General features: G+C 39.5%; 1 protein-coding gene across 1 annotated transcript in view; it reads left to right on the top strand.

The window, feature by feature from the left end:
- The first annotated feature begins 3,375 nt into the window (after positions 1-3,375).
- LOC145577916 (uncharacterized) overlaps positions 3,376-14,160 on the top strand; it is a 32,632-nt gene continuing 21,847 nt past the window's right edge. The window contains exon 1 of the mRNA XM_081635335.1: positions 3,376-3,996. Within this exon, the coding sequence (XP_081491461.1) occupies positions 3,376-3,996 (621 nt within the window). The remainder of the gene's footprint in view (positions 3,997-14,160) is intronic.

Raw genomic sequence — 14,160 nt, 5'->3', positions numbered from 1 at the left:
GGCCTATGATAGAGCTTGTAATATCGAAAGGATTTTGAAACGTGAGCAGGAGGTCAAGGATAGGCATAAGAGAAAAGGGAATGGTGAGAGTTCATCAAACCCTCAAGGTTATGATAAGAGACCACGCCTCGGGGGTAATAGCAATGGGAATGGTGGGAATGGTCAGCAGGGAGGCCGTAAAAACAACAATCAAAGCAATAACCACCAGGGCCAGGGACAATAGAATCAGCAAGGATCTCGCAATCGACCATGTCGTAAATGTGACAAGAGCCATCCAGGACGCAACTGCAATAAAGATTTGCTTACTTGCTTTGAATGTGGGGAGGTTGGTCACAATAAATTTGAGTGCCCAAAGAAGCAGAATGGCAATAATCAGGCTCAAAATGGGCAAGGCAACAACAATGGCAATAATGGAGGTGGTTATGGGAGGAACTCAAACTACAGCAACCGTTTCAACAACAACAATTCTCAGGGCCAAAATGGCAATGCTCAAGGAGGGATGGCCAGAACAACAATAATAGCGGAGGAAGCAACCACAATGGAAATGGTAGGACCAGTAATGGAAGAATCTATGTCATGAACTAGAGCGAGATTGACTCTAATGCCAACGTTGTGACGGGTACTTTTCTCGTGAACTCAAAACCTGCTTACTTACTTTTTGATTCTGAAGCATCTCATTCTTTTGTAGCCACTTATTTCGTGAATAAACATGCTTTAAAACCTTCATCTTTGTGTCAAACCAATATAACAATTCCTTGAGGGGAGGTAGTTCCTTGTAGATCCCTATACCAAGACATTCCAGTTAACATTCCAGTTAACATTCCAGTTGCTTGCAAACCTTATTCAGTTTGGCTTAATTGACTTTGATGTGATATTGGGGATGGATTGTCTTAGCAAGCATAAGGCTAGAATTGAGTATCATACCCTAAAGGTGTCTCTAGGGGGCCAAGGGGGAATAAAAACTCTTACCAAGGAGTTGTGTCAAAACTAGGGATCAGTATTGTGTCAGCCATGACTTTTCATTCTTATATCCGAAAGGGCTACCCTATTTATTTATGCCATGTGCAAGATGTGAGTGTAGAAGAGAAATCCATAGAAAACATTCCAGTGGTGAGAGAATTCCAAGATGTGTTTCCAGATGAAATTCCAGGGATGCCGCTGGTTAGGGAGATGGATTTCAAAATAGACTTAGTGCCTGGGACTGGAGCTGTTTCTAAAGCACCATATAAAATGACACCAGTAGAGATGAAAGGGTTGAAGGTACAGTTGGAGGAGTTGCTAGAGGAGGGTTATATAAGGCCATGTGTTTCACCTTGGGGAGCACCAATTTTGTTTGTGAGAAAGAAGGACGGATCCTTAAGGTTGTGTATTGACTACCGAGAGTTGAATAATGTCACTATAAAGAACAAATATCCATTTCCCTAAGAGGACTTGTTTGATCAACTTAAAGGTGCTAGGATATTTTCAAAGATTGACTTGAGGACGGGATACCATCAGTTGAGGATTGCTGAGGAAGATATTCCAAAGACAGCCTTTCACACGAGATACGGACATTATGAGTTCACTGTTATGCCTTTTGGACTCACTAATGCGCCGACAACTTTTATGGATCTCATGAATAGAACTTTTCAGCCATATTTGGATAAGTTTGTGGTGGTGTTCATAGATGATATTTTGGTGTACTCGAGGGATAGAGAAGAGCACGAAGAACATCTAAGAAAAGTTTTGGAGATTCTTAGAGAAAAGAAGTTATATGCCAAATTTTCAAAATGTGAATTTTGGCTAGAGAAGGTAGCATTTCTAGGCCATGTGATCTCAAAGGAAGGAGTTGCGGTGGACCCATCTAAGATTCGGGCAGTTTCTGATTGGCCAAAACCCAAAAGTGTGACTGAAGTGAGAAGTTTCTTAGGGCTTGCTGGATACTAAAGGAGATTTGTGAAAGACTTTTCGAGGATAGCTCAACCCATAACAAATTTGATGAAGAAAACTACTAAGTTTCAGTGGGATGAGAAGTGTGAACAATCTTTTCAAGAATTAAAGCAAAGACTCACCTCAACACCAGTCTTAACCTTACCATCAGGGACCGAGGGGTTTGAAATCTATAGTGACGCATCTAAGAATGGCTTTGGGTGTGTACTTATGCAACACGGGAAGGTTGTAGCTTATGCATCAAGGCAGCTCAAGCAACATGATCAGAATTACCCTACTCATGATTTGGAGCTAGGAGCTGTAGTGTTTGTTCTCAAGATTTGGAGACACTACTTGTATGGTGTGAGAAGTAAGGTGTATACGGACTATAAGAGTCTTAAATACATATTCACACAGACTCATTTGAACATGAGGCAAAGGAGATGGCTTGAGGTGCTAACCGACTACAACCCAGACATTCTATATCACGAAGGAAAGGCGAACAAGGTAGCTGATGCTTTGAGTAGGAAGACAAGTCATATAGTGAACTTAATGATTTTAGCCAAGGAACTTTGTGAAGAATTTAGGAAGTTAAACTTAGAGGTTGTGGAGTATGGCCAGGTGAACGCTCAGTTGAATGCAATGTTAGTCAAACCTACCATATATGATGAGATTCATGAGAAGCAAATATTAGATGAGTGGTTGACCAAGGTGAGAAAGATGAAAGAAGAAGGAGCAACAACTGAGTTTGATGTTGATGATAATGGAACAATGAAATACAAAGGGAGATGGTGTATTCCTAAAAATGAAGATCTTAAAAGGAAGATTTTAGAAGAAGCTCACAACACCCCGTACTCTGTACACCCAGGAGGAGATAAGCTCTACAAGGATCTTAAGCAACATTTTTGGTGGCCGAACATGAAGCGTGAAGTAGCCAAGTTTGTGGCAAAGTGCCTTACATGTCAGAAGGTGAAGATACAACATATGAGACCTGGAGGGAAAATGCAATCGTTAGATGTGCCAGGATGGAAGTGGGAGTCTATCTCTATGGATTTTGTGATGGGATTACCACTTACAAGGGCATCAAAGAATGCTATTTGGGTCACAGTTGATCGTCAAACAAAGACAACAAGATTCATAGCAATAAAGGACACTTGGAATGTGAATCAGTTGGCAGATGCTTATGTGAAAGAAATTGTGAGGCTACATGGAGTTTCTAAAGATATTATTTCAAATAGAGATCCAAGATTTTTTATCAAAGTTTTAGGAAATGTTTCAGCAAGCATTTGGTACTATCCTAAAGTTTAGCACAGCGTTTCACCCAGCTACAAATGGACAAACAGAGAGAACAATTCAGACCCTGGAGGACATGTAAGAGCTTGTGTGATGGACTTTGGTTGATCATGGGACAAAATATTACCTATGATCGAATTTTCATACAATAATAGCCATCATGCGAGCATAGGAATGGCACCTTATGAAGCGTTGGATGGGAGAAAATGTAGGAGTCCCTTGTGTTGGAGCGATATCAGTGAGTCTTTAACTTTGGGGCCAGAAATGATTGAAGAAACAACGAAGCAAGTTAGGCTTATCCAGGCAAACATGAAGGCAGCTCAGGATCGACAAAAGTCATATGCAGACCAGAATAGGAGAATAGTGGAATTTGAAGTCGAGGAAAAGGCTTTACTTAAGGTTTCACCTACCAAGGGAGTCATGCGGTTTGGTAAAAAGAGGAAGTTGAGTCCTAGATACATTGGGCCATATGAGGTGTTAAAGAGAGTTGGAGAGGTGGCATACCAATTAGCCTTACCCATGGAGCTAGCCAATGTTCATAATGTTTTTTATGTTTCCCAACTCCGAAAGCATGTTCATGACCCTACCCATGTTATCCAACCTGAGACTATTGAGCTAGATGAGACCTTAACTTTCGAAGAACGCCCTGTGAAAATTCTCGACACCAAAACGAGAAGTACTCGGAATAAGGCGGTAAAGTTAGTTAAAGTCCTGTGGTCTAATCAGAATTCTGAAAAAGCAACTTCGGAAGCTGAGCATGATATGAAAAAGCGTTACTCGGAACTTTTTGACCAGGTATGCTAAGTTTCGAGGTCGAAACTCTTAAAGGGGGGTAGAATGTAATACAAACTTAGCCTTTGTCATCGTGTGAGCCTTATTTGAGAGCTAACTTTAAAGTTTGAGGACGAACTTTTGTTTTAAGGGGGAATAGATGTAATATCCCAAATTTTCTAGCTAATATAAACTTTTAATCTTAAATTATATATGTTATTTTAATAGATTTTATAATTATTATTTTCGGATTTGATAAAAAAAAAAAAAACTGAAAACTGATAATTTCCAGAAACTGATTTTGGATAATTTCCAGAAACTGATTTTGTAAAAAAAAAAAAAAAAAAAAAAAAATTGATTTCAATGTAGGATTCAATCCTATTGAAAAAAAAAATTTATCTACAATTTGAATTTTAATCTTATCATAGTTAGTTACATGAATCTATCTTATACCACAATTCCACCCAAATTCCACCCTATATAATTGTTGGCCGTGAGAAAGGGAGTGCACAAAGAAAAAAAAAATACTACTACATTGCTTCTTCTTCCACCCCATCACCATTAATTGGTAAGCCAAATTGATAGGTAAGATAGCTCATAATTCTTCTTTATTTTGATGACTTTAACTAGCCAATTAAGCTCCATTCTTACAACTAGAAACCTTTAACTCCTTTCATTGTTCAATCCGTAACTTCGTTAACGAATCTGATCTTTTGGGCACTTAAATCGAATTTGTTGCTTATATCCATTGTTATATCTCAATACTACACCACCATAGCTTCAACTCATACCGCCAATTATCATCATCATTATTGCTACACACATTTCCTCTTCCGAAATTTGCTAAATCCATCAAAATGCTATTAGTATATATCCTGCTACTATCTTACAAAAAGGGGGAGTGGAACAAGTTACAGTATATGAGTTGGAGTACTATATATATGGTGGTGGATTGTCATATTTTGTAAACATTTAATTTGATGAATTCATAAGTTTGGTTAATGGTGTTTTGTGGGTGTCGTTTCTTTTTTTTTTTTTTAAAAAAAAAGAAAGAATTTTAACTTTGACTTTTGTTTTACGAAATTAAAGCTAAACGGTCATCTTAAATATTTATCACTCAACTTATTATCAATTAGTGTACTTATGGGGTGATTAGATTATGGGTGGTAATATGTTGATCTTACGCCTAACTTCTCAATTAGTTGCATAATTATCTAACTTAGGCCATTTATTTGTTTATTTTTAGACGAAGGTCGTATAGGTGATTACTTGGGGAACTACTAACCTTTATCCACGCGTCCTAGAGGTAATTTTCAATGTCCATCGTCTTTAGAATCTTGTAAGGAAATTGTTTTGATATATTGTGTGCCAAATACGTGCTTATGTAATTATATGTGATGAGTGTGCTATTGTATGATATATATTATGGAATCAATTTATATACTAGCTTTCTATTTTGTGTACTAGTATATGTATTTTCGAAAAATTTGATTGTTTGATATCGTATGAGTTTTTTTTAAATAAATAAGATCTTGGGAATTGGATGATTGGTTATATGTGATTGATGGACTATATGTTATGTAGGATGACTACGGTCTAATAATACTGAAATTGAAGTATTGTTACTTGGAATTAAATTGATTTGTGCAATACTTGTGTACAGTGTAATCGGATGATTTAATCTAATAAAATGTACAGTGAAATTTAATTTAAGAAGGGAAATGAAACCCGAAAGGGTGAAGAACAGGTTGCCCACTAGTAGTTATGGTTGCTACTAGTTGGTTTAAATTATTGTATGTTGCTGTTAGTGTTCCTCCTAATCACTGGGTATTAGTGAGGGGTGTGCACACTAGGGACATTCTGTTTATTTCATGGCCATTTGGGGTAACGCGCGATCCTTTGTAAAGTAGGTGGTGACAGGGACTAGTCCCGGCTTACTGGCGTTCTCTTTCCATCTCTTAAGTAAAGTAATAAAATGTTATGTGACAAGTTAATTTTGGTTGAGTATTATAATGTCTATGAGACTATATTATGTATAGAATGTTTTGAACTAAAATTATATATTTAACGGGATGGAGTTGGAATTACTCAGTTTATCTTATTTTTGGGAGTTTTCTCTTTTTTCTTGTTTCTGATTTATTTTGCAGGTTGGTAAGAGGGTACTCGGTTACGTGTGAGGAGACGTTACAATAATCACGTAGCTAAGACATTTTATTTTATTTCCGAATTTAATTATTTTCTTTCAACTATTGGTTTCAAAATAATTGCAGTTTTGATGTAATGTCTATTTTATTTTGCCACCAATTAGACTACTTAGTTTATTAATTATTATTTCATTTTTTTGCTTTAAATTTATTTTCTACGGAAAATAGGTGTAGCAGTAACACTCTCAGAGTTCGATAGTTGGATTTTGAAAGTTAAAAAGGTTACTCTTATTGTTTTAAAAAGACTCGAATTTTGGGGGTGTTACAATAACAACATGATATTGGAAACATCAGTTAATCCTAAACATGATACTAGGAAGCAATATAACATCCTAACATGATACTAGGAATCAAAATAATCAAAGCATGCTTTCTATATAAAAAGAATAACAATTAAATTACTTACTTCGATGCCTCGTACCTCTTTCTAATAACAAAATACACGCGTTAGTAACTTCAAGGAAAATAATAAATCAACAAATTAAATTAAATAATTGAAATAGGAGTTTGGGACCAAACCCTCAGAAATTATAAACCTTTCACGTCTAGGGCGAAGGCTACTTCGAACTTGGCTAGGTGTGTCTAGATCTAATGTATGAGGAATTTTGTGAGAGGGAAGGTTTAGAAAAAGAATAGAGAGAGAGAAGAAAAGCTTCTAGCTTTTAGAGAAAGAATAGAGATAGATGATTGTTTATGAATGTAGATGATGATTGTAGATGATTTCAAAACAGGGAGATACGACCCCTATTTATAAGAAAAATAGCACGGGATCGAAGAAAATCATATTCGGAATAAAACTCCTCCTATCGCAAACAACAGGAGCCAGTGCCAAACGGCGATCTTCGTCGCCAGGCGACGAACGCCAACGCCAGGCTACGAAGGTCAGCGCCTGGCGACGACGCCGTCGTCTCGCGCTGGTCCAAAAGTCAACGCGCTTTTCCACGCATAATTACCTTCAACACCGGTTGCAGGTAATTAAGCGTCAGAGCAGTTTTCGAAATCACATTTAATATATTTTATTCTAAATAAAACATCCCCCTTTTTTAGTTAGTAGTTAATAGGCCCTCCTCTAGATCATCGGGCCACCTTTGAAAATCATTGGGCCTAATCTAATTTAATCCATAACTTCCTCATAAGTCATAGGAATTGGGCCTATAATATATCATTGGAAAGACTCTTTTCGAGCCCAATCCAACTACACTATTATTGGACCTTTATTATGGACCAAACCAAATTGGACTGGCTATTTTTCACAAAATAGGAGTAAGAAAGGAAATATTTTTAGAAAACAAAAAGAGAAATATTTTAATAAAAACATCCTCATCATTAGACTTTCCACACCTTCACCTTGTTCGATAATCAAATGACGCGAACGGTATTCATCACTGGGTTTGGTTTTGGGGAGACACATTTCGGTGTCTATAGAAGCCCCCACTTTGACTGAGTTTGGAGAAACACATGTTTCGAAAACGAAAGTCAAAGTAGCGATAGGGACGGAGAATGATTCAGAACGTTCTGCGATCCTAAATCATTCTTGTAACGTCGATACCTGCAAACTAGCGTTAGTTAAAACAAATAAAAGAGTTAAGAAACGCGTATCTTGCACCGTCGAGCACATGTCTCTGGAGTAACCGATTTTCGTTTGACGATCTTCCTCAAGCTAGGGAACGCCAACTTGTCATTGTTTTATGACCATCTTCCACATCCTAGGGAACACCATCGAAGATAACCTCGCTTGAAGTCACCTCCTGTTTTCTGACAAACTTCCACATTCTAGGGAACGCCGTCGAAGATAACTCCACTTGAAGTCATCCTCAGTTATTGTGATAATATTCCGAAGAAAATTACGAAGACCAACGCTTGTTGATCCTCAAAGCTTGCTTGAACTTCGCTGCTGTTGATGTTGTGGGGGTGATGACAATCCTCTCTTCTTTAGGAATAGTTACCAACACAACTCTTGAATGATGTACGACAATCCGATTCAAGGAAAGTTGTCATTGCCACGTAACAGTCCATCCTAGGAAATGTTGCCACGATGAAGCGACAATCCGTGATTTGCCAAACTCCAATTTTGGGAAAAGTTGCCAATGCTTCGTAACAATCTATCATAAGAACCTTTCTACGATCGACAATCCTCGTCTTGGAATATAACTCTTGAAAGCAATCCACCTTGGAATTTGCCAATATTATGCGGCAATCCTTTTGGGAAAATATTGCCACAATTGACAATCCGCGTCTTGGAACATTTGCAAAAAAGAGTCGATCGGCAATCCCTTTTGGAAAATTTGCCACTACTGAAATGAATGACAATCCACGTTGGGGAACCTTTGCCGAAACGTTAAGATGAATAGAGACCCATGAAAATCCTTTGGGAAATTTTTCCATAGGGAACTTGATGCATGACACAATCCAATCTTGGAAATATTGCCAAGGATTTGATGCATGTATGACAATCCGAACTTGGAAAAATTGCCAAATAGAGAAAGAGTACGACAATCCATGCTTGGAAACATTGCCAATTTGAGATGAAAATCCAATCTCGGAAAAATTGTCGAAGATTTGATGAATGTATGACAATCCGAACTTGGAAAAACTTGCCAAATAGAGAAGGAGTACGACAATCCATGCTTGGAAACATTGCCAATTTGAGATGACAATCCAATCTTGGAAAATTTGTCATTGAAGAATGATGCTCAACAATTCACTCTTGGAAAAATTGTCGTTTTGGTGATGTACTTGCTTTTGAACCAATGCCTTGGTGCTTGTAATGAGCCAATGATTAGGCGCATAAGCTAAGTGAGATGATCGTCGTCAGGCCAACCACTGATTGCGATTGTAATCAAGCCGACTATTAATCATGTTAATTTGCTTATAGGGGCTAACTGGCGTACCAAGGAACCCAATCAATCAATATGACCATTTGACTCTAGTTGATTTCCTAAGTTGTTTGCGTCCTTTTGCTTCAAATTTTTTTTGTAAAGATCACCTGTCCGTCTGGGATTTAGTGTGCCTGCATTTATATTTTGAACTATAGGACTTTGCTCATGTCTTTAAGGTTGACTTTGTGTTTTGACACGTGTGTGACTCTTGTGTGATTTAATGTGTTTTGACACATGTGTTAGACTCAATTCGAGGTGACATGAATCAATGTGCATGACTCGTGTGTGCATTATAATGTGATTGTGCGACTTGAAAAATGCAAAAAAACAAAAAATTTCTTCCGTCATTTTTTGTGGAGGGTACCGACTTTCTCCCGAAAAAGAAAGACACAAAAAAAGGAAGAAGCAAGTGTTTGATGGTGCATGTTGAATGAGCTTAGTCATGTGTATGCGTCCACGTTGTATCTCACAGTGAAAGGATTAATTCATCCTAGACTATCTGAATTGTTGACTTGATAATGAAAGTATTTAGGTAACTTAGGCACGGAGGCTAAGTGCTTCATACTTGGTGATGCAATGATGAGTGATTTTGATATGACAAGTCATGCTTCAAACGTTGTGTAAAGATTTCGTGACAAAAGGTTCCTAAAGGTAAGATTATTTGTCTATGTATCTGTGATGTGTGTGAAAGTGACACTAAAGCTAGGCTGCAAAGGCTAAGTGCGTGGAAAAAGTATTTTGAGAAGAGTCAAATGATGGTGACTCTTAGGCTGGGTAAGCTAATAATGTAGGGATCAAGCCCCCAAGTCTAGCTCTAAATGGAAAGGGATGAGCATAGGAGATCTCTTGATATGATCAATTATGAATGTAAATATGAATGCATTTTTATTACGGCCGCACCTCGATGTGAGGTTGCCTACGCATCCGTTAGGAATTAGGCTGAACGTAGCTCTAGCCGAACCTCGCACAAGAGTGTGTATACTTCAAAGAGGTCTTTTAAGGGTTGTAACGTGGTTAGGCTAAAGGTTAGAAGAAGAAGGGGATAAAGGCTCAAGACCATAGATAAACCCCCAAGGTGTGTAACCTTGCTTTTGAATCTTTGTATTATTATGCTTAAGGTTTCCTCACTTTTTAACTCTCTTTTGTTTATATTTTTGCTATCTCTTTTTTTTTTTTGCTTTTGCATTTTTTTTTATTTGATAAGTGTGGGAAATCCTGATCATGCGGTCTATCACTCACTTGGCATTTATGTTTCTCAAGCACGGTACCGAGCACTCGATAAGAGACGCAATCTGAGACGTGTTCATATCAAAGACATATCCATGTTAATGACATTGGAACACTTGCCCTTTTGTACACTTTTATTATTTTTTTGCTTTTTGCTTTTTTAATCTTTTGAAAGCACTCAAGCTTTTGTTTTTTTTTAAAATTGCATAAGTTGCACACCATCCCATCCCAAGGTTAGGTAGATGTGGGTTGAAAAAAGAAGGGCCTATTGTTAAGTGAGGCTCAAAGTGGTTTATCAAAAAAAGATTGTATATTTGAAAGGGTGAAGATGATATGATAGGCTACAAAGGGTGACTCTAATCATTGGTATACCTTGTGCTTAGTTCGACATAGATTTTTTTTTTTTATTTTTTTTTTTTTTTTGCAATGCAATGCAATAATCATATGCAAGAAAATAAATGCTCATTTTATTAAAGGGAAAAGAAAAAACCTACAAAATAGAATCTAAGGAAAACAAAGGGTGCCTATGCTACACTTATTTGGGGAAAGGAAAAACCGCAAAAAGATAGAAAAAGAGGGCACGAGATCTTGTCATTGAAGCTCGCCTTGTGTCTTTTGTTTGATCATCATCCGGTCTTCTTGCTAGGTAAAGGTAATGGGATTTTATTTGTTTCTATGAGGTCTTGAATGAGATTTTGAAATCTATAACATTCATATGTTGTATGACCCTTTCCTTGATGGTACTTGCAATAAGAGTTAGGATTCCATCTTGAAGATCACCTTTCTGGCGTTGGATCTTCAGTGGGGCCAATAGGTTTGATTAATCCTCGATCATGTAGACGATTGAAAGCAGCATCATAAGTCATTACAATGGGCGTGAACTCTCTTTTTGGTTTCTTTTTAGATCCTTGAGTATCCATAGCCAAGACATCATTTATGTCAAAGGTACTAACATTGTTACTAGAGTGGGTGTTTTCGGAAGAAGAAGGATGTTCGTTCTTCTTTCCTTTCCAACCACTGTTGTCATTATTGTTAGTAGCTTTTTGTTTCGCAAGGTCATCTTCGATTTTAATACCTATGTCATAGACGGCTTTGAAAGTATTCAAGTTGTATTGATATTTCAAATGCTTTGAATACTTGTCTTGAAGGTTCTTGATGAACATCCTTACGGACTCCTTTTCAGTAGGAACTTCAACCATATTAGCGGAAGTTTCCTTCCACTTATTGAAGAAAGAGGTGAACCCTTCGTTTTCTTTTTGTTTTAACATCTCAAGTTGTCTATGGTCTGTGTCGACTTGGATGTTACATTTGTATCTATCAATCAAAGCGTTTACTATTCCGTCCCAAGTAGAGGTTTTTTCTTTTTCAAGGGAAAAGAACCATTGTTGGCTAACGGTTTCAAGAGATAAAGAAAACAATGTGTTTCGGGGTTTTTTGTGATTCCCTCGGATACTGGTCACGCTCTGCTAACAAAGACTCGGACACCTGCAAAATAACGAATATTCCGGTGTACGGAATATTCGCCTCCGACGCTCAAGTTAGTGAACGGAAACGGAAAATGCTAGAGAGAGAAAGTAGAGAGAAGTTGGAGCTCTTTAATGCTCTATATTTATGTTATGTCACAATCCCCCCTTCCCATCATGAATGATTGGGGTATTTATAGGGGTGGGAACATGTACCCCTCTAGGGTTTATGCCCTAGAATTTCGTGACATGATTGGCTGCGCAATCAGAGGTCACCACGTGTCGTAGGGGGCGCCGTTTTACGGCTTTCAAAGTTTTCTCGGGATTTGGGCCTGAGGTCATCAGGGCCCTTTTCTCTTTCTGATTTCAGCATTGGGGCATTTAGAGATGGCTGACATGTGTCATCATGACTAGTGGACACGTGTCTCAATCTCATAGGGACACGTGTCGCCTGTTTATTAGGCCACGTGTCACTATAAAATTGGGCCACGTACCTGGGGTATTTTTACCCTAAACATTTGCCCCTCAGAGGGGGTGGCTCGTACACTTACTGGCCGCCTCCTCTGATCTTGCACTCTGGACGTCCTGGTACTCTGGGTTGGGTTCGCTTCCCATCTGCCCTGGACGTCCATATACTTGTGATTCAAGGCTCTTTTTGCTACGTGGACGTCCATATATTTTGCCCTGGACGTTCTCGTAGCCTGGAATGAGCTTGGCCTTTTGCTTATCTGGACGTCCAAATTTTGTACTGGACGCTCTCGTACTCTGGAAGGAGTTGATCTCCTAACTGACCAGAACAGTCACTTCAGTGGGGCTGGACGTTCTGGTACTCTGGGAGGAGTTGATCTCCTAACTGACCAAAACGGCCACTTCAATGGGGCTGGACGTTCTGGTACTCTGGGAGGAGTTGATCTCCTAACTGACCAGAACGACCATTTCAATGGGCTGGACGTTCTGGTACTCTAGGAGGAGCCTATCTCCTAACTGCCCAGAACGGCCACATCAATGGGACTGGACGTTCTGGTACTCTGGGAGGAGTTGATCTCCTAACTGACCAGAACGGCCATTTCAATGGGCTGGACGTTCTGGTTCTCTGGGAGGAGCCTATCTCCTAACTGCCCAGAACGGCCACATCAATGGGACTGGACGTTCTGGTACTCTAGGAGGAGTTGATCTCCTAACTGACCAGAACGGCCATTTCAATGGGCTGGACGTTCTGGTACTCTGAGAGGAGCCTATCTCCTAACTGCCCAGAACGGCCACATATCTTCTTTGGGGTAATCTGTGCTTCCATGATTTCAGACGTACTTCCTGGCTTTCTAATCATGCTTCGTACGTCTGAGAACTGGGCGGACGATTTTCCTCTTAGATTTTCTCAATTTTTGGAGACTAAGTGCTGAAGGTGTTAATTGTTCGTCTGGTCTCTTTCACAAGTTAACAGAACCCTAACGTCGTCCTGGCCCTTTCTTCGAGTAATTTCTCAAGAAATTACCGTTTGAATGTTTAGGCGGGAAAGACGGTTTTACCAGTTTGCCCTCATGAATTCACTCTATAAATATGGGAGGTGAATTCTCATTTTCACACTTTACCCAATTGTGAATTCTAGAGAGAAGTCAGAGCGTTCTAGTGAGAGAAAGTTATTTTTTCCTTAATCTTCAAGAGCGCCGCCGTGAGTTTGAGTTTTCCGGGCATTTTTGAGTTTTCCGGTCAATCTTCAAGAACTTCACCACCACCTTCAGAACTTTCAGAACGTACAGAGGTAGGCCGTCTACATTTTCTCTTTTACTTGTTTTCTTTTTCTTTTACTTCAATTCTGGATCCATACTCGGCTTCGTCCGACTCTTCTCATGAGGCCGGCCGTTCGCCTGGGACTGAGGAATCTAGAGTGGACGGAGAAGAGTTGTCTCCTCCTTGGAGTGAGTCTATGTCTGATGCGTACATACTCACCCCCACTTATTCTTCTATGTCCCAACAGGCAATGGCGAGAACCATGCGTACGCGTGAGCTTCACGCGGCCAGGAACCCAGACGGAAGTCTGGTTCATCCTAGGGTCCCTTATGACCCTAGTGATCCAAGTACAATGGCGGAGACTGACTCCACCACCCAGACAACGACCGCCTCCACTGGCTCTCATCACTTGGCCGTGGAGGTCACTTCTTCCTTCGAGGAACGCCTGCGAGCTGAAGGCGCCTCGTCCGCACCTGCTCCGGAACTTAGGTTCCCTCAATTTGCCAATTCAGTCATGGATGGGGCTGAACTGGTAGTCTGTATGGACAACCCTTCCAACCCTGGGGCGGACGCTTCTGGTTCGTCCGTCCCTTCTTCTTCTCAACCTCGCCCTCAACTGGGTGGGGCGGATAGACCCTTAACAGGAATCTCAATCCGCGAACCGTCCGCCCTGCCTACTCGCAACGC

Source organism: Chenopodium album, chromosome 14 (genome assembly GCF_948465745.1).
Source record: "Chenopodium album chromosome 14, dcCheAlbu1.1, whole genome shotgun sequence".
Lineage (NCBI taxonomy): Eukaryota > Viridiplantae > Streptophyta > Magnoliopsida > Caryophyllales > Amaranthaceae > Chenopodium > Chenopodium album.
The sequence above is the reverse complement of the archived record's forward strand: the minus strand, read 5'-3'. Positions and strand labels throughout refer to the sequence as shown.